At 71.5% G+C, this 20,858-nt stretch overlaps 4 protein-coding genes across 4 annotated transcripts; 1 reads left to right on the top strand and 3 right to left on the bottom strand.

The window, feature by feature from the left end:
- Positions 1-3,029: 3,029 nt before the first annotated feature.
- AURANDRAFT_63651 (hypothetical protein) lies at positions 3,030-4,430 on the bottom strand (the record flags this gene model as incomplete). The annotated part of the gene is made up of 1 exon (XM_009037924.1): positions 3,030-4,430. One exon carries the CDS (start codon positions 4,428-4,430, stop codon positions 3,030-3,032), a length of 1,401 nt encoding a protein of 466 aa, XP_009036172.1.
- A 2,617-nt stretch (positions 4,431-7,047) lies between these two features.
- On the bottom strand, positions 7,048-9,288 carry AURANDRAFT_63650 (hypothetical protein; the record flags this gene model as incomplete). Its single annotated transcript, XM_009037923.1, has 1 exon — positions 7,048-9,288. The coding sequence occupies one exon, from the start codon at positions 9,286-9,288 to the stop codon at positions 7,048-7,050; it is 2,241 nt and encodes a 746-aa protein (XP_009036171.1).
- Positions 9,289-9,636: 348 nt separating this feature from the next.
- AURANDRAFT_63649 (hypothetical protein) lies at positions 9,637-17,282 on the top strand (the record flags this gene model as incomplete). Its single annotated transcript, XM_009038016.1, has 6 exons — positions 9,637-10,799; positions 10,876-10,879; positions 11,021-11,699; positions 11,899-15,403; positions 15,616-16,654; positions 16,995-17,282. 6 exons carry the CDS (start codon positions 9,637-9,639, stop codon positions 17,280-17,282), a joined length of 6,678 nt encoding a protein of 2,225 aa, XP_009036264.1.
- Positions 17,283-17,427: 145 nt separating this feature from the next.
- AURANDRAFT_25316 (hypothetical protein) lies at positions 17,428-17,688 on the bottom strand (the record flags this gene model as incomplete). Its single annotated transcript, XM_009037922.1, has 1 exon — positions 17,428-17,688. A coding segment is annotated over one exon (261 nt), but the record flags the coding sequence as incomplete, so codon positions are not given.
- Between the last annotated feature and the right edge of the window lie 3,170 nt (positions 17,689-20,858).

Here is a 20,858-nt window from a genome sequence, read left to right as displayed (position 1 = left end):
TCAGCGCTCCCCGTCTTGCACATCAGCCGTGCCCTGTACAACATGCCGCCGGTCTTCGTCCGCTGCGTGCTCGACCGCATGCGCGCCGCCGCAAGCGCAGCCTGTCGCCGCCGGCTCGAGACGGACGACGCGCGCCGCGGCGGTGGCTGGCCACGCTGCCCGGCGCGCCGCCGCCGCGCATGACTCAGAGGAATACCGCAAGTGAGTTTGAAAACCCGCGTCGTTGTTGATGTTTGGGTGGAAGCGGCAGCCGACGTTCCTTTCGGCGGACGAGTGGCACCGGGCGAGGCGTCGGGCGCGTGAAGGTCACGGGGCAGCGCTTTCGACCGCCCAAGCTCCTTGAGATTCGCCCAGGTGTAGTCCTGAGCGATCACGATGCTCGACGCCCGCGAGGGCGGCCTGAGCCAGTCCTGGGACCACGCGAGCTCCTGCGAGGACTTCGGCACGCTCTGCGAGCGGGACCGCCTCATCCGCCAGAGGTGGCGGCAGTGCGCCAAGGCGCGGCGCGAGCGGAGCGGGTTGCGCATCAACACGCAGCTGGCGGCATCTGCCCGGTCCAAGGAGCTCCTGGAGGAGCAGACGCCGACGCAGTTCGACATGTCGCCCCAGCCCTGCGTCGAGCCCCAGTCGGCGCCCCTGTCGAGCTCGCGGGGCCCGCGCGAGGACCGCGGCCGCCGCCACCTGAGCGACGAGCCGCTCGCGGCGGCCGCGCGCGAGGCGCACGCGGCGGCCGTGGACCTGCGGCGCGAGGCCATGACCTACGCCCTCGAGAGCCTCGCGCGGGACCGCGCGGGCTCCGCGAGCTCCGCGGGCCGGTCCGCGGAGGCCCGCGACGACGACGACGACCTCCGCGCCGTCCTCGGCGCGCCGGGCCTCGCGGAGGCGGGCACCCTCTTCTACTCGCCCAAGGGCGTCGAGGAGGGCGAGGCCGCGGCGGAGGCGGCGGCCGCGCCCATGGCGCGGCCGCTGTCCGCGCACGACGCCGAGAAGATGGTCCACCACTTCTCGGCCCGCGTGCAGGCGCGGTCGCTGGACCTCTGCGCGGCGACGGCGCCGCCGGAGTTCCACCAGGAGCGGCCCCGGGCGCGCGCGAACAGCGCGGCCCAGTCGCTCCGGTCCTGGTGGGCCTTCGGGTCCTGCTGCTCGTCGGACGACCCGGGCGAGCGGTAGCTCGCCCCTTAGGAATCGAATCGAGAACGGTCCCCCCAAGCGGGACCGGCCACACGTGCCTTCTGTTAAGAGCATGTTATGTGTAGGGCCGGACACGTGCCTCCTGTTAAGAGCATGTTATGTGCAGCGCCGGCGCGCGGGGGCGGCGGAGGCGCGCAGCGGCGACGGACGCGCGCGCGGCGGTCGTCGTCGATCGAGCCTACTTGCGGGCGATGGAGCCGCCGCCGCCGCCGCCGTCCTTCTTGTCCGAGGACTTCTTGATGGCCTTGAGCCGGTCCTCGCGCTCCTTGCGCTCCTGCTCCTTGCGGAAGTTGATGCGGCGCGTGTACTTGGCCCGCGTCGACGGGTGGTACCTGGACAGGGGGTCGGTCGCCGCCTCCTGGAACACAAACACGCGCGTCTTTCCCCGTCGACGCCGGAGCCGCGCTGGTCGAACTGCCAGAGCATCCAGAAGTACGCGAGCATCTGCTTCTCGTCGACGGTGACGTCCGGGTGCCAGAAGTCGACGTGGAGCACGAGGGCGTCCTCGGATCCCTTGTTGTACATCTTGTAGTCGTAGGTGGAGTCGAAGACGATGGGCTTGTTCTCGACCCAGGGCACGTCGACGCCGTCGACGACGAGGCCGCCGCCCTCGCAGCCCCGGAGGGGGATCTGGAGCGTGAGCACGAAGTCCTGGAGGTCGGAGCGCGTCTCCGTCTCGCAGCCCGGGGGCAGCTTGCCGAGGATGACGTTCCGCGGCGGCGGCGCGGTCGCCTCGTACTTGGAGAAGGCCTTCATCGACCGCGGGAAGCGGAGCACGCCCGTCTTCTGGGGCGTGACCTGCTGGAGCAGCAGCTGCTCCCAGGCGGGCTCGAGGGACACGGGCTCCGGCTCCTCGACGACGACGGCCTCGGGCGGCACGGCCGCCTCGTCGCGCGGCGCGGGGCCGCCGGCCATCTCCTCCTCGGCCGCGGCCGCGTCCTTGGCCGCGTCGTCCATGCCCGCCTTGGGGTCGGACTCCTCCTCGTCGTCCTCCTCGGACGCCTTGGGCGGCGCGTCCCAGGGCTCGAGGCGCGTCTTCATGATCTGGTCGCGCGACCACTGGAGCTTGGTCCGCGTCGCCCACGTGCCGTTCCGCGTGTGCACCTGGTTGCAGGCCGTGTCGTACTCCTCGATGATGGGGCCCGCGATGCGCTTCGCGAGCTTGCGCGTCCACTTGAACTCCTTGACGTCGAGCACGGGGCCGCCGCCCTCCTTGCCCGCGAAGAGCCGCGTCTGGAGCGACAATTTCCGGCCCGCGCCGGCCTCGACGGTGCCGCGCGTCGTGCGGTAGTTGTCGCAGTACTCGCGGAAGCGCGCGAGGTCCGCCTTGAAGTTCACCTCGGCGAGCTTGTTCATCTTCTCGATGTCCGCCCAGATCTCGCTGACGAGGGGCTCCCAGTTGCCGTTCGCGTCGGGGACGAGGGGCACGGGCTCCATGTAGAGGCTCGGGTCCTTGGGCCGCAGCTTCTTCTTCGGCCGCACGGGCTCCTTGAAGGGCACCGGGTTCGTCGGCTCCTTGAAGACGCCGCAGGCCGTGTCGAAGCGGGTGTTGGGCGCGCGCGCGAGGCGCCTCGGAACGCTGGAGAAGCCGCGCGCCACGCACGCCGTCACGAGGAGGCGCGCGACGGCGCTCCGCGCCATCGGGTGGGCCGCGGGCATGGTGCTGTGTGCGGTGGTTTCGCCGGCGGCACGCGAGACCACTGGACGACGAAGTAGGATTTTATCTTGCCGCCTGCCTGATGACGAGGCGAGGTTGGCGCTCTCCGAGCCGCTCGGTTTGTAATCGGCGCTTGCGATCGGATCTGCCGTTGAGGCAATTATCAAAACTGGACGCGTCCTCAGACCGTCTCCGGCGCGTCGCCGTGGACGCGGAAGCGGTAGACGCAGGTGTAGTCCGGGTGGCCGTAGTTGGACGTGACCTGGAGCGTGGCGAGGTCGAAGGCCTGGCGGTCGTCGTTGAGCGCGGCGAACGTCTGGACCGTCTTCGCGGCGTCGGCCGCGTCGTACTCGAAGGACCCCAAGTCGACGGGCGTCGCGTCCGGCGCGCCCGCGCGGCGCCCCAGGACCGTGAAGGTCCGCGGCGCCGAGGAGCAGTTGGCGTTGTGGAGCGGGTTGCAGAGCGCGCCGTGGATGTGCTCCAGCGTGAAGGCCGTGGGCACGACGCGGCTCGAGAGCTGGACGGTCAGGGACCCCCGGCTGCCCTCGAAGGCGAAGCAGGAGCCGAAGCCGACGCGCTGGGAGATGGCGTCCTCGGCGCGGCCGACGCCCGCGTCGCGGCCGAGCGCGTGCCAGACCTTGGTCGGCACGACGGACCCCGGCGGCGTGTAGGGCTCGGACGTCAGGCCCTGCACGACGGACGCGCCCGTCGCGCGGAGCGCGTAGTCGAACTTGGCGACGCGGTCCGCCTCGAAGAAGACGGCGACGGCCGTGTCGACGGCCCGCTCGACGGCGGCGGCCGTGCAGCCCGCGCCGGACGACGACCGCGCGGCGTCCGCGGCGGCGAGCGCGGCGGCGACGTCCTTCTCGACGGCCGCGACGGCCCGCTCGAGCTGCTGCGACGCGAGTTGGGCGCCGGGGGCGGCCTTGAGGAGGTCCCGGGCCTCCCGGGCCTGCGCCGTCGACGCGGCGAGGGCCGCCTGGGCCTCCGCGAGGCGCGCCTTCGACGCCTCGGCGGACTCGCCGAGCGCCTTCAGCGACAGCTCGAGCGCCGCGAGGGTCTCGTCGCGCTGCGCGACGGCCTCGGCCTGGGCGGTCTTCGCCGTCGCCGTCGCCGTCGCCGCCGCGGCGGTCTCCACGGCCTTGTCGGCGTCGAGTCGGGCCTTCTCGGACGCCTTCGAGGCCGCGGCCGCGTCCTTCGCCGCGGCCGCGCAGGTCCGCGCGTCCGGCGGCGGGCCCGGCGGCGCGCGCTCCAGGGCCTCCGCCAGCGTCTTCGCGTCGGCCTCGCCGCGCGCGACGAGCGAGTTCGACAGCGCCTCGACCTGCGCGAGCTCCTCGGCCAACGCCGCGAGCGTCTCGTCGGCCTCCTCGGACGCGCGCGCCGTGTGCTGCTGGAGCCAGGCGACCTCGCTCTTGACGAGCGCCTCGCCCCGCTCGAGGTCCGCCTCCGACAGACTGCACGTCCGCCCGGAGCCGCTCAGCTCGCGCCCGCAGAGCACGACGAGCAAGATGCCGCACACGGCCCAGGACTGGCGCACCTGCGCCTTCAGCTGCGCCTCGCGGCCCGCCGGGTTGCTGAGCATCGTACCGGCGGTCAATGCGGTCGGCGCGAGGTGCGCAGTGCGCGCTGCGGCCGCGCGACGGGCGCGATTCGGCTGGTGATCGCGCCTGTACAGCTGTGGCAGAGACCTGGCTCGGCTCGCCAAGGTACCCCACGAACCCCCCTGGATAAGCCCTCACAGACGAAGCTCGACAGCGAGCACAGCAGCTCCTCCACACCGCCGCCAGCGCCTCCGTCGACGCGCCGCCCGGACCCGTCGCGCACGCGCGCGCGGTTCCCACACGCGCCTGTGCTGCCCGCGAACGCGCGCCGACGAGCCGGAAGGTCGCGCGCCGACGACACCGCGCGCCTCCGCGAAACCGCGTGGCAAAAGAGCACACCACTGAGCGCGCGCCATGGCGGACGCGACGGTGCCCAAGTGGAAGCTCCTCCAGAACAAGAAGCAGAGCCTCTACTCCAACTCGACGGAGAAGGCGCAGAAGGTCTCGCGGAGAAACCGCGGCAGCGGGCGGTACGAGCCCAAGGGCGACGACGTCGGCGGCTCGGACGCGTGGAAGGGCCAGGCCTTCGGCCTCGCGAGCTCGCGGGCCGCCGCGCCGCGCTTCGACCCGAAGATCCGCCGCGGCGAGCTCTACTACGGCCAGAAGCGGCCGCTGAGCACGGACGTGTGCCCGGACGAGCCCGTGGCGAACTTCCTCGACCGCTGCCCCCGCGACGCGAAGAAGGCCAAGGTCGCGCCCCTCGCGGCGGCGGCGGCCAAGAAGGCGAAGAAGGCCAAGAAGAAGAAGGCCGTCGTGCTGTCGTCGTCCTCGTCCTCCTCGTCCTCCTCGTCTTCGTCCTCGTCCGACTCGTCCGACTCCAGCGACTCCGACTCCGACTCGGACTCGGACAGCTCCTCCTCGAGCAGCAGCAGCGGGTCCTCGTCGAGCTCCTCCTCGAGCTCGTCCGACTCGTCGTCGTAATGTTTCGTTGAACTCTGCAAGGTTTGTCCTTGCATGGGCATCGAGCCCGATCGAGATGGTGCCACCATCACCGCGGTGGGCAGCTCTCTGGCTCCTGTTGGCGCATCACACGCTCGCCGTGCCGCGCATCGTGCCGCTCTTGCACGGCTGGCACTTCGACAACCTCATACGCGACAGCGTCGCGCCGCCGCCGGCGCTCGTCGTCTTCTACGGGTCGAGCTGGTGCCAGGAGGCCTTTAACGGCTTCGGCCTCGAGGAGCGGCGCCTGCCGACGCGGGCCCACCTCTTCGTGGGCACCTACGACATCGACCGCATCGACGACGTCTGGTGGGTCGGCGAGCCGCGCCTCGAGCGGCGCTTCAACCTGACGCGGTACCCGGCCGCCGTCTTCCTCCGGGACCCGCGGGGCAGCCCGGGCGACTTCGAGGTCTGGGACGGCGGCGACGAGCCCTGGCTCCAGTGGGCCTGGGCCCGCCTCGCCTTCGACGTCGCCGTGACCAACGGCGGCGGCGTCGAGGCCGTCGCGCGCGTCGCCTACGACGCCGGCGCCGCGCGGCCGCCGGAGCCCGGGGCGATTCTAGGAGCGCCGACGCTCCTGAACCCCGGCGAGACGGCCACGCTCACGGGTCTGCCCGGCGCCGCGCTCGAGGCGACGGTCGCCGGCACGAGGGACGTCCTCTTCCGCGCGCCCGAACTCTCGCGGCCCGGCGGCGCCGCGTGCGCGTCCGCGGACGTCGCCGCGCCGTCGCCGTTCCGCGCGCCGGCGGACCTGCGGGACGCCGACGCCTTTTTGAACAAGCGCGACCAGGACACGACCTTTTCGCACGCCGCGACGCTGCGGCAGCCGCCCGCGATGCCCAGGGCAGAAAAAGAGAGCGAAATTCCCAACTTCAAAGGCTCCTATCTCGGCCGTTTTCCACTCGTTTCGGCTGATTTTTGGACGAGCGATCATCTCTCGGAGCGCTCTCGAAGCGTGGATGCTATTTCCGGAACGCGCGCTCGCGGAAAACTCATGTTGAAGCGAACTTGAATCTCTCTTTTCCTGCCCAGGTGATGCCCGACTTCGGCGTGTCGGCGTACGAGCTCGTGCCCATGCCGGAGGAGCTCGCGCGCGTCATGCGCGCCTTCTACGCGGCGCACGACGGCGACCGCTACGACGAGGAGTACCCGCGGACGTCGACGGGCATCAACCGGCACGTCGCGAAGACGACGATGGTGTCCTTCGACCTCGAGCCCGACGAGCGCGTCCGCATCGCGACGGAGCTCGTGCAGCCGCTCGTCGAGGCCTGGGCGGGCATGCCGCTCGTGCACACGTCCTTCTACGGCATTCGCGAGTACCACCGGGGCGCGGAGCTGCGCATGCACGTCGACCGCGTCGCGACGCACGTCTTCTCCGTGATCATCAACGTGGACCAGGTCGGCGTCGACGAGCCGTGGCCGCTGGAGCTCATCGACTTTGAAGGGAAGCGGTCGTCGGTCGTCATGGAGCCGGGCCAGCTCCTGTTCTACCAGTCCGCGAAGCTCGTCCACGGCCGGCCCGCGTCGTTCAACGGGACGCGCTACAGCAACTGCTTCTGCCACTTCTCGCCCGTCGAGGGCTGGGACTACGTCTACGGCGCGGGCGACATCCTCTACCACCGGGGCGAGCCCGCCGTGGACTACAAGGTCTACGAGCACTCATAAATCGCCGTCGTAGCCCCCGGCCACGGTGACGGCGCTGTCCTCGCCGACGACCATGGGGCGGTAGTCGATGGCGACGCTGTTCTGGAGGAGCTTCATGAACTCCGCGTAGGACAGGCTCCCGCTCCGGTCCTTGTCGTAGTAGTTGAAGAGGCGCACGGTGTCCTCCACGGACACGGCGATCGCGCCGCGGTCGAGGCCCTTCTTGTGCACGGCCCCGTGGTCCGTGAAGCCCGCCTTCTGCAGGCCTTTGCGGAACTCGAGCACGGAGATCTCGCCGGACCCGTCGGCGTCCATGCGCGCGAACATGTCGCGCATGTGGCTGCTGCGCTCCGCGAGCTCCGCGCGCAGCTGCTGGATCATCGCGTTGTCCGAGATCGCCACCTGCCGCAGCTGCGCCGGCGTCAGCGCCTCGAGCGCCGCGGGCGCTTCTTTTAGCGCGGCGTCCAGCGCCGCGGCCTCGGCGGCGTCCGGGTCCGCCGCCGCCGCTGCCGCGGCGCCGCCCCGCGGCGGCGGCTTCGCCGCGACGTAGATCTCGACGCCCGGCGCCCAGCTTGGCGGCTCCTGCTTCTTCCGCCGCTTCGGCGAGGGCTTCCGCGGCTCGACGACCTTCTGCTCGTAGGCCGCGAGGTCCTCCTCGACGGCGCAGAGGTCCAGGAGCCGCCAGGCGGGGAGCACGGGCACGCCGTCGAGCGCCGTCCCGTACCTGCGGACGACGGCCGCGGCGCCCGTCCGGCGCTCGTCGAGCTGGGCGCGGGCGACGCCGACGGCGTCGCCGCAGCGGAGCAGGCCCTCGATCGTGAGCACGTCCTTGCCGGCGACGGCCGCGTGTCCCACGGCCTTGGTGAACGCGCGGCTCGCCTCGACGCCGCCGGCTTGCAGCGCACCGACGACGGCCGCGAGCCACGCGGCCGCGACCGCGTCGTCGTCGACCTCGGGCGCCGCGTCCGTCGCTTCCTCGACCGCCGCCGGCGCTTCGACGACGTCGTCGGCCTTGGCCGACCCGTCCGGATTCAGGCGGCCCTGCCCCAGGCCGCCGCCGCCGCCGCCGCCGCCGATGGGCCGGTCGTAGTCGTCCTTGCGCGACAGCGCGCGGATGAACTCGTAGCACTCGATCGCGCCGTCGTGGTCCGCGTCGATCATGGCCATGAGCCGGTCGACGCGCCCGACGCGTCCCGCGCCGTCGCCGGACCGCGCCCAGACGCGCTGGTCCGTGGGCCCGCCGCGGCGCCACGACGCCGCGTACTCGTTTTCGTCCTCCGGCGGGCACCACATCTCGACCCATTTCACGAACTCGTGGAAGTCCAGCGACCCGTCCAAGTTGACGTCGAAGGGCTCGAGAAGGTGCACGCCCTGCTCCGCCGTCAGGTTGACGCCCCAGGACCGCATGAGCTCCAGGAACTCCCGCGGCGAGATGGACCCGGAGCGGTCCGCGTCCAGGCGCAGGAACAGGTCGCCGACCTTGCCCGTGTCGTAGCCGTGCGCGTGCATCTTCGCCTTCAAGATGGGCAGCAGGGACCTGACGGCCTCGTCGGACGCGTCGCCGGATTTGAGCACCTCGCAGGCGCGCTGCTGGTTCACGTTGAAGGCGTTCGCGTGCTCCAAAGCGTCGCCGACGTGCTCCTCCTGGGCGGCCGGCGCGACGACGGCTTCGGCCGCCCGCACGGCGGGCGCCTTCTTCGCCGCGGCCGCCTCCTCCGCGGGCGACGCCAACGCGTAACCCAGGCCCATCTTTTCGAGGACGGACCGCAGCGTGTCGCGCGTCATCCGGCCGTCGCGCGGCGCGAGCACGCGGTACAGCGTGTGCAGCGGCACGCCCTCCTGCTCGAGGCGGTCGCTGAGCTCGTCCATGACGTCCGCGTCCGTCATCGTGTCGCCGTCGACCTCGACGTACTCCGCGGCCTCCTTGATGGCCTCGACGTGCTTCGCCGCGGCCGCGGGCTTCTTCGTCGGCGGCGGCGGCGCGGCGCCGCCGTACTCGAGGAGCGCGTCCTGAAATTCGCTCGACGAGATCGTGCCGGACTTGTCGGCGTCGAAGAGGTCGAAGACCGCCGAGGTCGCCGCGGCCGTGCAGGCCGTCGACAGCGGCGCGAGCAGCGCCGCGAACTCGTCGCGGTCGATGGCGCCGTTCTTGTCGACGTCGAGGCGCGAGAAGGCCTTGCGCAGGTTCAGCTCGCGCGAGAAGACGGCGCAGGCGACGTCCGTGGCCAGCTTCTTGGCGGTCTCGTCGTCGGCCATGATGCTAAAACTTGAGAGAGCACATAACCTTCGAGCGCGCTAAAGAGAGCCTGCACCGTGCCGTGCAGCTTTGCCCCGGCGTCCGCGCTAACATGGCTCGGCCCCGACGCCGCGGGGCAGCCCCTCCCCCGTGACACCATGGAGGAGGCCAAGGGCGATGAGCCGCCGCCGGCCGACGCGGCGGCCGCGGCGTTCCAGATGAAGCTGAGCCCGCGGAAGGGCGGCGCCGAGGCGGGTGCCGCACCGTTCCAGATGAAGATGAGTCCGCGCACGGGCGACTCGCCGGCCGGCTTCCAGATGAAGATGAGCCCGCGCACGGGCGGCGCGGAGGCGAGTCCGCTGGGGAAGATGAGCCCGCGGCGGCCGAAGAGCCCCGCGGGGAGCGGCGGCGGCGGCTCCGGCTCCGGCTCCGAGTCCGAGTTCTCCGACTCGAGCAGCGAGGACGAGCCCGTGGAGAAGAAGGAGCTCGCGTGGCTCGAGTTCGAGCCCGACGGCGCCCAGGAGCCCTGCAAGTGGTGGTGGAACCGCGAGACGGGCGAGCTCGCGTGGGTCCACCCCTACCGGTGCGCGACCGCCGTCATGCCCAAGCGGATGGACGTCGACGCGACGGGCGAGCAGCGGCGCCTCGCGCAGAAGGCGCGGGCCATGCGCGCGTCCATGTCGGAGAAGAAGAAGCGCCACTTCCGCACGGCGCGGAACTTCGCCAAGGAGTTCAAGTGGCTCAAGGCGTCGCGCGAGGTCGACAGGGCCGCCGCCGCGGCCGCGGGCGACTCGGACCGCTACGAGCTCGCCCTGGCGAGCGCGCGCATCCACTACGCGACCTGGGTCACGGAGGACCACTGCGCGTCCGCCGAGGCGTCCTACCCGAGCTTCCTGAAGGCCTTCGCCATCGCCGACGAGCTCGGCCCCACGCTCAAGGAGCCGCTCCACTGCTTCGAGGCCGCCGCGGCGCTCGCCGGGCTGCCCGCCGAGGAGGGCCAGGCGCGGCGCGCCATGGCCCTCCGCCTCATGGTCCAGCTGGCGCCGAAGGAACGCGAGCTCGCGGAGGGCGAGGACCCGCGGCCGACGATCGTGGAATACCACGCGGTGCTGTGGTGCGTCGCGCTCATCCAGGCGAGCGGCGGTTTAGGCGACGGCCGGGCCGCGGCCTACCTCGAGTGGCTCCACGAGCTCCAGAACGACGTCAGCTGGGACCTGCCGTCGGGCGTGTCGCGGCCGACGACGTCCGCGTCGACGCGGCCGACGACGCCGGGCACGCGGCCGGTCACGCCCGGGGCGCCCAGCTCGCGGCCGGGCACGTCCGGCGGCCGGCCGGGCACGGCGGCGTCGCAGCAGTCCAAGGCGTCGTCGGCCATGTCCATGTCGACGCACGTCTACGGGTTGGACGTCGCGGACGCGGTGCCGCGGTGGGTGCTGGCGCTGCTCTGGAGCAAGGCCCTGGCCTGCCAGGGCCTGGGCTTCAAGGCCAAGGCGGCGCTCCTGGAAGCGCGGGCCCTGTCGTCGACGGACGAGTCGGCCTTCGCGCCGCCCTGTGCCGAATTCAACCACTGGTTTGGGTGGTCCTGACCAAACTTGAGAATTCTCTAGCTCGGTCAAATCGAAGTCGATTCGGCTGATTTTGGGACGAATCGATTGCTCTCGTCGATTTCTCGAAGCACAGTCGAAGAGCTTGCGTCGAAACTGTCGCATACGCTCACATTTAAGTCGGGTTGAAGATTTGAATTTCACACAGGCTCCGCCGCCGGACGCGCGCGCGAAGCGCGACGACGCGTGGATGAGCGACGCGCGCGTCTGGCGCGCCGCCGGCGACGCGCTGACGTGGAGCCGCCACCCGTTCTTGGCGCGCGGCGCCTACGAGAGCGCCACCGTGGCGCTGGGCAAGCAGCCGAAGTCGCGGATGGTCAAGACGCGCGCGAAGCGCCACGCGGAGGGCCTCCTCTGGCTCAAGCGGTCGCGGACGGAGCGGCTCATGCGCGACGCCGAGCGCTCCTGGGCGTCGCTCGACGCGGGCCTCAAGGCCCACCCCTGGGGCCCGGAGCTCCGCGCGGCCGCGCGGGCGTGGGACCCGGAGGGCCCGCGGAAGGCGGCGCTGGACGCGGAGGAGCTCGCCATCGCCGGGGGCGCGCAGGCCCTGGCCCGCGGCATGCTCGCTCGGAACCACGCCTACGACGCCAAGGTCGAGTACGAGAAGCAGAAGGCCTGGGAGGCGGAGCAGTACGCGAAGCTCGAGCACTTCCTCAAGGTCCACATGGCCGAGGGCGGCCACCGCATCTTCCTCAAGTGGGCCAACTACACGCGGGCGCAGAAGAAGCTCAAGATCTACGCGTCGATCCACGTCGCGAACCGCGTGCGGCGCATGCTCGCGAAGCGCCGCGCGGACCGGAAGCGGTACCACAACCGCGTGCTCCTGCGTGGAACTCAAATCTTCAACCCGACTTCAATGTGAGCGTATGCGACCGTTTCGACGCAAGGCTTTCTGCCGTGCTTCGAGAGCTCGACGGGAGCAATCGATTCGTCCAAAAATCAGCCGAATCGACGTCGATTTGATCGAGCTAGAGAGGTTTGAAGTTTGGTGGGGACCCCCCAAACCAGCGGTTGATTTCCACACAGGCGTGCTCAAGCGCGACTTCCCCCGCTTCCTACTCCGCCAGAAGGCGCGGGCCGTGCTCGTGTTAGTCAAGACGCGCGAGCTCGCGCAGCTGCGGCGCTGGGCGGCGACGGTCATCGAGGCCGGCGTCCGCGGGAGGCGCGGCCGGCGATTGGCCGAGTGCGAGCGGCTCGTGCTCGAGGGCCTCAAGATGCGGCTGAGGCGCCACCTGCGGACCTGGCGCGTCGTCGTCGGCGGCTGGACCCGCCAGCTCCGGAAGATCCGCATCATCCAGCGGGGCGCGCGCGCGTTCATCGTCAAGGCCGCGGTCGCGCGCATGGTCCAGAAGGCGCGGACCGCGCGGAACCGCGTGAAGCGGAACCTGAAGAAGCGCACGATCAAGTCGAAGCAGGCCGTGCTGCGCGCCTGGCGCGTCGAGGCGCGGAAGGAGATCCGGCGGCGGCACGCCGCGGCGGCCTACGTCATCCAGCACTGGTACCGGACGCGGCGCATCGTCTGGCGCGCCGCGCGGCTCCAGCGGCGGCGCAAGCAGTTCGCGGCGGACATGAAGCGCGCCATCTGGGCCTGCTGCCACGAGTGCCTCGAGGCGCTCCACGTCGACGCCAAGGCGCACAAGATCCAGCGGGCCTGGAAGTGCAAGAAGTCGCGCATGCTGCTCAAACGCGCGCGCGTCCAGACGCACCGCGCGCGCAAGCTCCGGCGCAAGTGCTGGCGCATGTACGGCAAGGCGGCGCTCAAGGAGTGGTTCAAGCTCCACAAGCGCGAAAAAAAGGGCGCGCGCATGTTCCAGAACTGCTGGCGGTCCTCGAAGGCGCGCCGCGAGGTCGCGGAGATGGCGCGCCGGCGCCGCGACCACGTCGCGAAGATCAAGTTCGCCTGCGGCAACCGCGAGCACCGCACGCTCGCGCGGTGCCACGTCTCCTGGCGGCGGCTGACGCGCCTCGCGAAGATGGCGCGGCGCGTCCAGTACGCGGGGCGGCGGCTCCTCGCGCGGCGCGAGGTCGCGGAGATGGCGCGGCGCCGCCGCGAGCAGAACCTGAAGATCGCCATGGCCATCGGCAACAAGGAGGCGCGCACGCGCTTCCGCTGCTTCTCCAACTGGAAGGTCGACGTGAAGCGCGAGGTCGCGGCGCGGAAGCTCCTCGCCATGGTCAAGGCGCACCAGGCGCGGGCCTACCTCCGCGAGCTCGCGCGGATCCGCCGCGAGCAGAACGCGAAGATCGCGCTGTGCTTCGGGCGCAAGGAGCTGCGCCTGCGCGTCAAGTTCTTCAAGCACGCCAAGGAGTCGTGGATCTGCGGGCGCAAGGCGCGCGCGATCCAGCGCGCCGCGCGCGCGCGCATCGCGCGCGACGTCGTCCGCGAGAAGGCCAGGATCCGCCGCAACAACAACGCGAAGATCGCGCGCTGCGTCGGCGCGAAGATCCACCGCACGATGAAGAAGTGCTTCCACGGGTTTCTGATTCTGTGGAAGTACCGCCACGAGCGCGAGGCGGCGCAGGGCGCCGCCGACCGCGCGCACGCGGACGAGGCGGACCGCGTGGCGACGGCGGCCTACGCGGCCCTGCGCCACGCGGCCATGGTCTACATCGCCGGGCACGTCGCGCCGCTCCTCTGCCGCGCGGCGCTCTTCAAGCAGCGGCGCCGCGGCGCGTGGCTAAGAACGACGGAGCGGCGCGTCGTCGACGCGCGCAAGCGCAAGACGCGCGCCTGGGCCTTCTCGCGCTTCGTCGACGCGCTCGCGGCGCGCGCGGCCCTCGCGATCCGCGAGCAGGGGCTCAAGGAGGCGCCCGCGGCGCCCGCGGCGCCCGAGCCCGAGGTCGAGGTCGAGGTCGTCGAGAAGGCGCCGCCGCCCATGCCCGTCGCGCGCCCGGAGAAGCGCGAGCGGGCGCCGGTCCCGGCGAAGAAGCAGAGCATCTTCCACCAGCGGCCGAAGCCCCGCGTGAAGCGCCAGCCGCGCAAGAAGCAGGCGTGGCTCGGGCGGAGCGACCACGGCCTCTTCCCGGAGAACTACCGGAAGCACGGGCGGCGGACCGTGGACCTGCGGGACAGCTCCGGCGAGCAGAAGATGTACCGGTCCACGGAGGGCCTGTCGGGCGCCTACTTCGCCGCGCGGCGCCACGTGAAGCGCTGCGGCACGCTGAGCTGGAAATCGAACGAGATGACGAACGGGGAGCTGTCCGCGCTGAGCTCCATCGCGGCGGCCGTCGTCCTCGAGGCGCCCTGGGGCCGCGGGGACGTGCTCGACGCGTCGAAGGCGCTGGACACGGACGAGCCCCACCCGCACGTCGCGTTCGGGCCCACGGAGGACGACGGCGCGCACGCGGCGCGCGCGACGAAGCCGCGGCTGATCTGCCTGGGGTCCGAGGGCACGCCGACGCTGGACGACGCGTGCTGCGCGGCGCTGGGGGGCCTGGCGGCCGCGGGCCGCGTGAGCGCGGTGTCGACGCACGGCGTGCCCATCGAGCGCCGCGGCGCGCGCGCGCTCGCGGTGAGCCTGTGCCGGGCGGACCTCGTGACGCACCGGTCGTCGAACCTGCAGGACCTGTCGCTCGAGGGCGGCGACCTGGGGCCCGACGCGCTCGCGGCGCTCCTGGAGAGCTTGTTGTTACGGTGCGGCCGCGGCAAGCTCGCGCCGCTGTCGAAGCTCGCGCTCGACGGGAGCCACGTGGGCGAGAGCCTGCTGGTCGTCAAGCAGGTCGCCGTGCTCCTGGCGACGAACGGCGCGCCGGCGACGCTGTCCCTGCGGCGCTGCAAGCTCCAGGCGTCGTCGGCGCGCGCGCTCGCCCAGGGCGTCCACAAGCACAACGCGAACTGGCTGCGGCGGGGGCGGGCGACCTTCGCGAAGAACGACCGCGGGGAACTGCTGCGGCGCCTCGAGTCCGTGGACCTCGCGGACAACCCGCGGCTCGGCGATCGCGGCGCGGCGACGCTCGTCGGCGCTTTCAAGCACACGCGGTCCCTCGCGCACCTCGACATGTCCAACACGGGCTGCGCGGCCCTTGGCGCCGACGCCGTGGCCGACATGTGCGCGGAGATCTTCCACACGGACGCGCCGAAGGCGGAACGGCCCGACGTCGACCGGCCCATGCTGACGGTGAACCTGCGGCACAATCTTTTGATCGACGCGGACCGCATCGCGCGGCTGGCGGACGTGTCGTCCGACGCGAACTACCGGCTGGCGCTCCAGGTCGACGCCGCCGGGGGGCTCTTCGAGCGGACGCAGCTCGCGATGCAAGGCCTGTCGCCGTTGGACGCGAAGCGGCTCACGTACTCGCGGGGCCTGCCCCGCGGCGGCGGGAGCCGGCGGCGGGACCGGAGCCCGGACGGGGGCCTCCGGTCCCCGGAGCGGAGCCTCCGGGAGAGCGCCTCGGAGCCGGCGTTCCCGGACCCGCCGACGACGCCGGCGGACGGCACGCGGCTCGCGTCGCGGCAGCGCCACGACCCGTTCTTCACGGACTACCCCACGACGCCCGCCGGGGACTTGCTGCGGCCGCTGACGGGCGTGGGGTGAATTAGTTGTGTTGTGTGACTCGCGTCGGCGCGTCGGGCTTCGGCGGCGCGCCCCGGGCGCGCCTCGCGCTGCTGTTGCCGCACGGTTGTGAAGCTGCACATCGAGCTCCAGCATCGTCGACGACAGCTCGACGACCGCGCGCGCGAACAGACTCTCACCGACCGCGCCGACGCAAATCGCTCAACGCGACCGCACCGCACGCACGCAGCACCGCTCGACGCGACGACCGCGCCGCCTCCTCGACCATGAAGCTCTCCGACTACGTCAGCACCTACGCGCAGAAGTGCGCGCTGCCCGTGCTCTTCCTCGCGCTGGGCACGCGCATGTACACGCAGATCACGGAGACCATGGAGTTCGAGCTCCGCAAGAGCGAGCAGCCGCGGCCCGGCGACGTGCTGCTCGTCGGCGCCGTCGCCGGCGTCGCCGACGAGCTCGCGGTGCGGCTCGCGACGATCGGCAACGGCGCCGAGGCGCCGCCGGACCTCGAGACCGGCGAGGCGCGGCGCAACTTCGGCACGGACAAGTACGCGGGCCTGGAGAGCGGCTTCTGGCTCGGCGAGTCGACGCGGCGCCGCCTGGCCGTGTCGTCGCGCGGCGGCGAGGGCTCCGCGCAGCCCCAGGCGCTCGCCATGCGCTTCTTCCGGTCCGTCCAGCCCTTCGACGAACACACCATGAGCAAGTTGGAGAAGCCCGGCCCGGAATGGACCTGCCCCGGCGCGGTCGTCGGCGGCGTCGCGCAGTACGCGTGCTTGTGCCCCAACTGCCCCGCGAAATGGGCCAGCGTCGTCTACGTCCTCGCCGACGAGCGCGAGACGCTCTGCCGCGCGTCGAAGCTCGCCGTCAGCGCGGCGCCGACGCCGCGGGCCGCGCACGCCGCCTCCTTCCTCGACGCGCCGTCGTCCGTGCTCGACGTGCTCTCCGTGTCGGACGGCGAGGCCGCCTTCGACCGCGTCCGCGCGGCGCAGAACGCGTCGCGCCACGTCCTCGTCGTCCGGGCGTCCGACGTGCGCGCCGCGCCGCGCGCCGTCGTCGTCGCCGTCGTCGGCTGGGTCCTCGAGGTGCGCCAGCGGGGCGCGGACCGCGACACCCTCCCGAGCGCCGACTTCTTCGAAATCGACCCGGGCGTCCTCGGGCGGGCCCTCGACGGCCGCGAGATCAACCCCGCCGCGCTCAAGGCGCCGCCCGCGTGCGACCTCTCCGACGCCGCGCTCGCGGCGGAGCCGGACCTGCCCGCCGCGTGGGCGGCGGTGCTCGGGGCTTGAAAAAACCGGAAGTAAAAGGTGATGAAGCGAGCTCTTGGTTTTTGTCCCCTTTTTAGGGACGTCTGAGGCGTGGTGGCGGGCTGGAAGCGTGCTTCGTCCGCATTCGTCAAGTCATTCGTCCGACCAGTCCGCTTCAATGAGGCCTTCAACGACTTCAAGCGCCCAAGGTGAATTGCCGTGGCGAAGTGAAAGCGAAGCCGCCAGGTCGACCGCGTGGCTCACCGCATCTCCTAGCCCACCGCTCCGCACACCGCCGCACACACAGCCCCTACAGCGCGACCCGCACCGCGCCGACGCACACACGGAGATGTCGCTGCCGACCCAGGCCGAGGACACGCAGGCGAAGAGCACGAAGCAGCGCGGCCTCATGGAGAAGCTCAACGGCGTCGTCGACGGCTTCAGCGTCAAGACCGCGAACGTCCTCAACTACTTCTTCCCGCACCCGAGCTCGCCGGACAACGTCGACTCCATGTGCATGATCCCCAACGCCGCGGCGCGGGGCATCGATCCCATCACGGGCACGAGCAACTTCCAGGCGGCGCCGCCGGAGAACCCGATCTACGACCCGGGCCTCCCGACGAAGCACGCGGCTATGGTCGCCGGGCAGAACTGAATCCAATGAACAGGAAGAGCGGCGGCGCGTCTGATACCTAGCGCGCCGCGCCCTACCGAAGCTTCTTCGACCGCTCGCGTCGCGCGCCCCCGGCCGCGCCGACTGTGCATAATGTCCCTGTTGTCCCCCCTGACGCTAGTTCTATTCACGGTAGCTTCTCCTCGCGCCCGGCGAAGCGCAGCTCGGGCCCGTGCGTCGCGAGCTGCTCGAGGAAGCCGCGGTTCGGAGACACGAACGGACGCGCTGTGCGTATCCGTCGCAGGGCCTCGCCGTCGTCGACGTCGTCGCGGAACATGAGGTAGGCCGCAGCGAGCGTGCCCGATCGGGACTTGCCCTGCGCGCAGTTGATCACGACCGCGCGGCCCTTGAGTCGCTGGTGGTGGATCCATCGGCTGGTCTCGCGGAGGGCGTCGAGGCCGATGTCGTAGCCCTTCCGAGTCCTCCCACTCCAGATCCATCACGCGCCGCTGCCGGCGGAGCACGTCGAACGGCGCGCGCGTGCGCGGCAGGAACTCGTGCAGGCGCGTTCCCGCGCAGTTGACGACCATTGACGTGCCGTCCGCGCGGGCCTTTGCGAGGGCGGCCTTGTAGCCGCCGACGAACAAACCAGGCTCTATCTGCGATGCAGTGGCGTCTTGAACGACGTCGACGATGATTGCGAGCGCATCGTCGCTGACTTCGTCGCGCGAGTGTTGGTCCCAATCAGCACCGCATTCGGCGCATTTCTTGGCCGTCACCTTCGCCAGCGGCTTGCGCAGCACGAAGGCGTGGCCGAGGCCCTCGGCTGCGAACTGGGAGGCTGCGACCTGGGCGTCGGCTGCGATCTGGGCCGAAACCTGGGCTGCCATAGAACCTTCCGAGCGCGGGGCAGCCCAGCACCATCGTGTGCACCGGCAAGGTCGGCGCGGCCCTGCTCGACCTCGCGAGGAAGCCTCGATCGAGGTCGGCCCGAGATCGAGCACACAGAAGTAGCCTCCGACCCGGTCTTTCCACAGCTGAACCGCCATGAATTTCATGAAGAAAGCTGTCATTCTTGCCATCGCCGCCCTCGGCGCCAACGCCTGGGACGCCGCCGAGAAAGAGGCGGCGCTGAAGGTCGTCGACGAGTGCGCGCGCGGCGTCCAGTGGTGGATATTTCAGTCGGTCGCCGACAGAATCGCCGACGAGAGCGTCGCCGCGCCGCCCGCGCGGCGCGAGCCCGCGCGCCCGCCCGCGCACCCCGCGCGACGGCGCGCGCAACGCTTGCGCCGCGCCACGAGCGAGACCGGGCGCGGCGCGCGCGAACGACCCGCCCGACCGTCTCGAAAAGCCGCGCCGCGACCCGACGGCCGCGCGCTGCGCTGCGCGCCGCCTCCCCGACCCGCGCCGGCTCCGCCAGGTACGGCTTCCCGCGCCTCAAGGCCTTCGACATGATGACGCCGAAGCTGCTCCTCACGGTGCTCAAGACGTACACGACGGCCATGGCGCCCGGCGCCTTCGAGCACTTCGACGCCGAGGCCATCGAGACCGTCTACGCCGCCGTGTCGTCGTCGAACAACTGCGAGATGTGCCTCAGCTTCCACGCCATGGCCCTCGGCGCGTCCGCGAGCGCCGAGGACATCGCGGAGATCGTCGCCGGCGGCCTGCCCAAGGACCCGAAGATGCGCACGCTCGTCATCGCCTCCAAGTACGCCCTCGCGCACAAGGGCATATACCTCGAGAGGGAGCGGAAGCACCTCGCCGTGCTCGGCATCGAGGGCGAGAAGCTCGTCGAGCTCACGTTCCTCGTCGGCTTCATGTCCGCGCACAACATGAACTACGTCCACCTCATCTCCATGGGCCTCGAGCTCGAGCCCATGCTCCAGGAGGTCGGGCCCTTCGCCAAGACCATCTATGCCAAGGAGGGCGAGCTCTGAGCGCCGCACGGCCTCCGAGGGCGCGCGCCACTGTGAACCACACCCCATACCACCTGTGACCCCCTCTAAAAAGTGAACCAATCGACGGAGCTGCTATCCGCAAACGCAGCGGGGGGGCTGATAAACCCCATGGTGTAGTTAACTCCCCTTCCGCCCCTTGCGCCGTTTCTCGAGCGCGTAGGCCGCGGCCTTGGCCGCGCCGGCCGTCGCGAGGCCCTTGGCCGTCTGGGCCGCGCTGGACCAGAAGACCGTCGTCGCGAGGCGCTCGGCGACGGCTTGTTTGGCGTCGCCGCCGCGGACGCCGGCCCGCGCGGCGGCGGGCAGCCGCGACAGGCACCAGTCGGCGTTGTCGCGCGGCTGCGTAAAACTGCCGTCGCCGTCGACGCGCAGCGCGCCGGCGCCCGCCGCCGCCGCGACGTCGCCCGCGTAGAGGGCGCGGAACCGCTCGAGGTTGCCCGCGCCGGCGACGATGTTCGCGACCTTCTTCGGGTCCTCGGAGCCGAACAAAAACCGCACGTCGCCCGCGTAGCTCAGGTTGCCGATGGCGGCGAAGAGCGCGCGCTCGTCGAAGGTCTCGGGCAGGGCGAGGAGCGCCGCGGCGAGCGCCGCCCGCAGGTTCGCCCCTAACGCGGCCTCGAGCGGGCCGTCGGGCGCGTCGACCCAGACGACGGGCTTCTGGAGGCGCCCCGCGAGGTAGAGCGACGACCAGCGCCGCAGGTCGCGCTCGAGCGCGGCCGACGACACGACGCCGTACTTCATGAGCCGCCCGGGCTCGCCGGCCACGGGCACGAGCGTGTTGAAGTAGACGCCGGCGCCCTGGACGCCGGCGACGGCGGCCGCGCCGCACGCGCCGAGCCACGAGTAGTGCGACGCGTTCGCCGCGAGGTTCGACGCGTGCCAGGCCCGCGCGTCGTCGACGCACAGGATCGCGTCGACCATGGGCTGGGCGCCGCCGGCGTTCGCCTGGGCGACGACGCCGCTGCCGTAGCCGAAGGCGCAGCGCCACGCCGGCAGGCCCTGGCGCGCCAGGAGCTTGCTCAGGGCCGCCGCCGACGACGCCATGAGTGCGAAGCGGTGCGGAATTTTCTCACCGTGCGATGCAGCAGCGACACAGCGACTCACCGTCCGGTGCAGCGAGTGGGGCACATTTGCCCCAAGCCAATTGGGGCCTCTCACAAGGACAACATCAACGTTGAATCCACATTGCCGCACACCGTGGGTGTACCCACCACTCCAAAATTACTTCAGCTTGGGCCGCGTCTGCTTGGGCACGAGCCGCCTTCCCGCCTGGGCCGGGCCGATGGGCTTGCGCCGGGGCCGCGGCGGCCGCTTCGGCGTCTCGGCCTCGACGAAGGACACGGGCCGGAAGCCCGACACGTCCGCGAGCGCGTCGAGGTTGTTCGGGTCGCCGTCGCGGCTGTGGGTCTCCGGCGGGGCGTCGTAGTCGTCGTCGTCGTCGGCCTCCGGGTCGCGCATCTGGTGGTCGTTGAGCACGAAGTGGAGCTGGCCGTCCGTCGCGGCGCGGAGCTGCGCGCCGCCGCCGCGCTTCGCGTGGGGCATCGCGGACCGCGCGGCCTCGTCGGCGGCGCGCTGCTCGCGCTCGAGGGCGTGCATGGTCCGGAGCACGTCGCGCGCGCGCTTCACGCGGCGCCGCTTGTGCGCGACGTCGGAGATCTGGAAC

The sequence above is a fragment of the Aureococcus anophagefferens genome, assembly GCF_000186865.1.
Source record: "Aureococcus anophagefferens unplaced genomic scaffold AURANscaffold_7, whole genome shotgun sequence".
NCBI lineage: Eukaryota > Pelagophyceae > Pelagomonadales > Pelagomonadaceae > Aureococcus > Aureococcus anophagefferens.
This window is presented reverse-complemented; position numbering and strand designations above follow the sequence as displayed.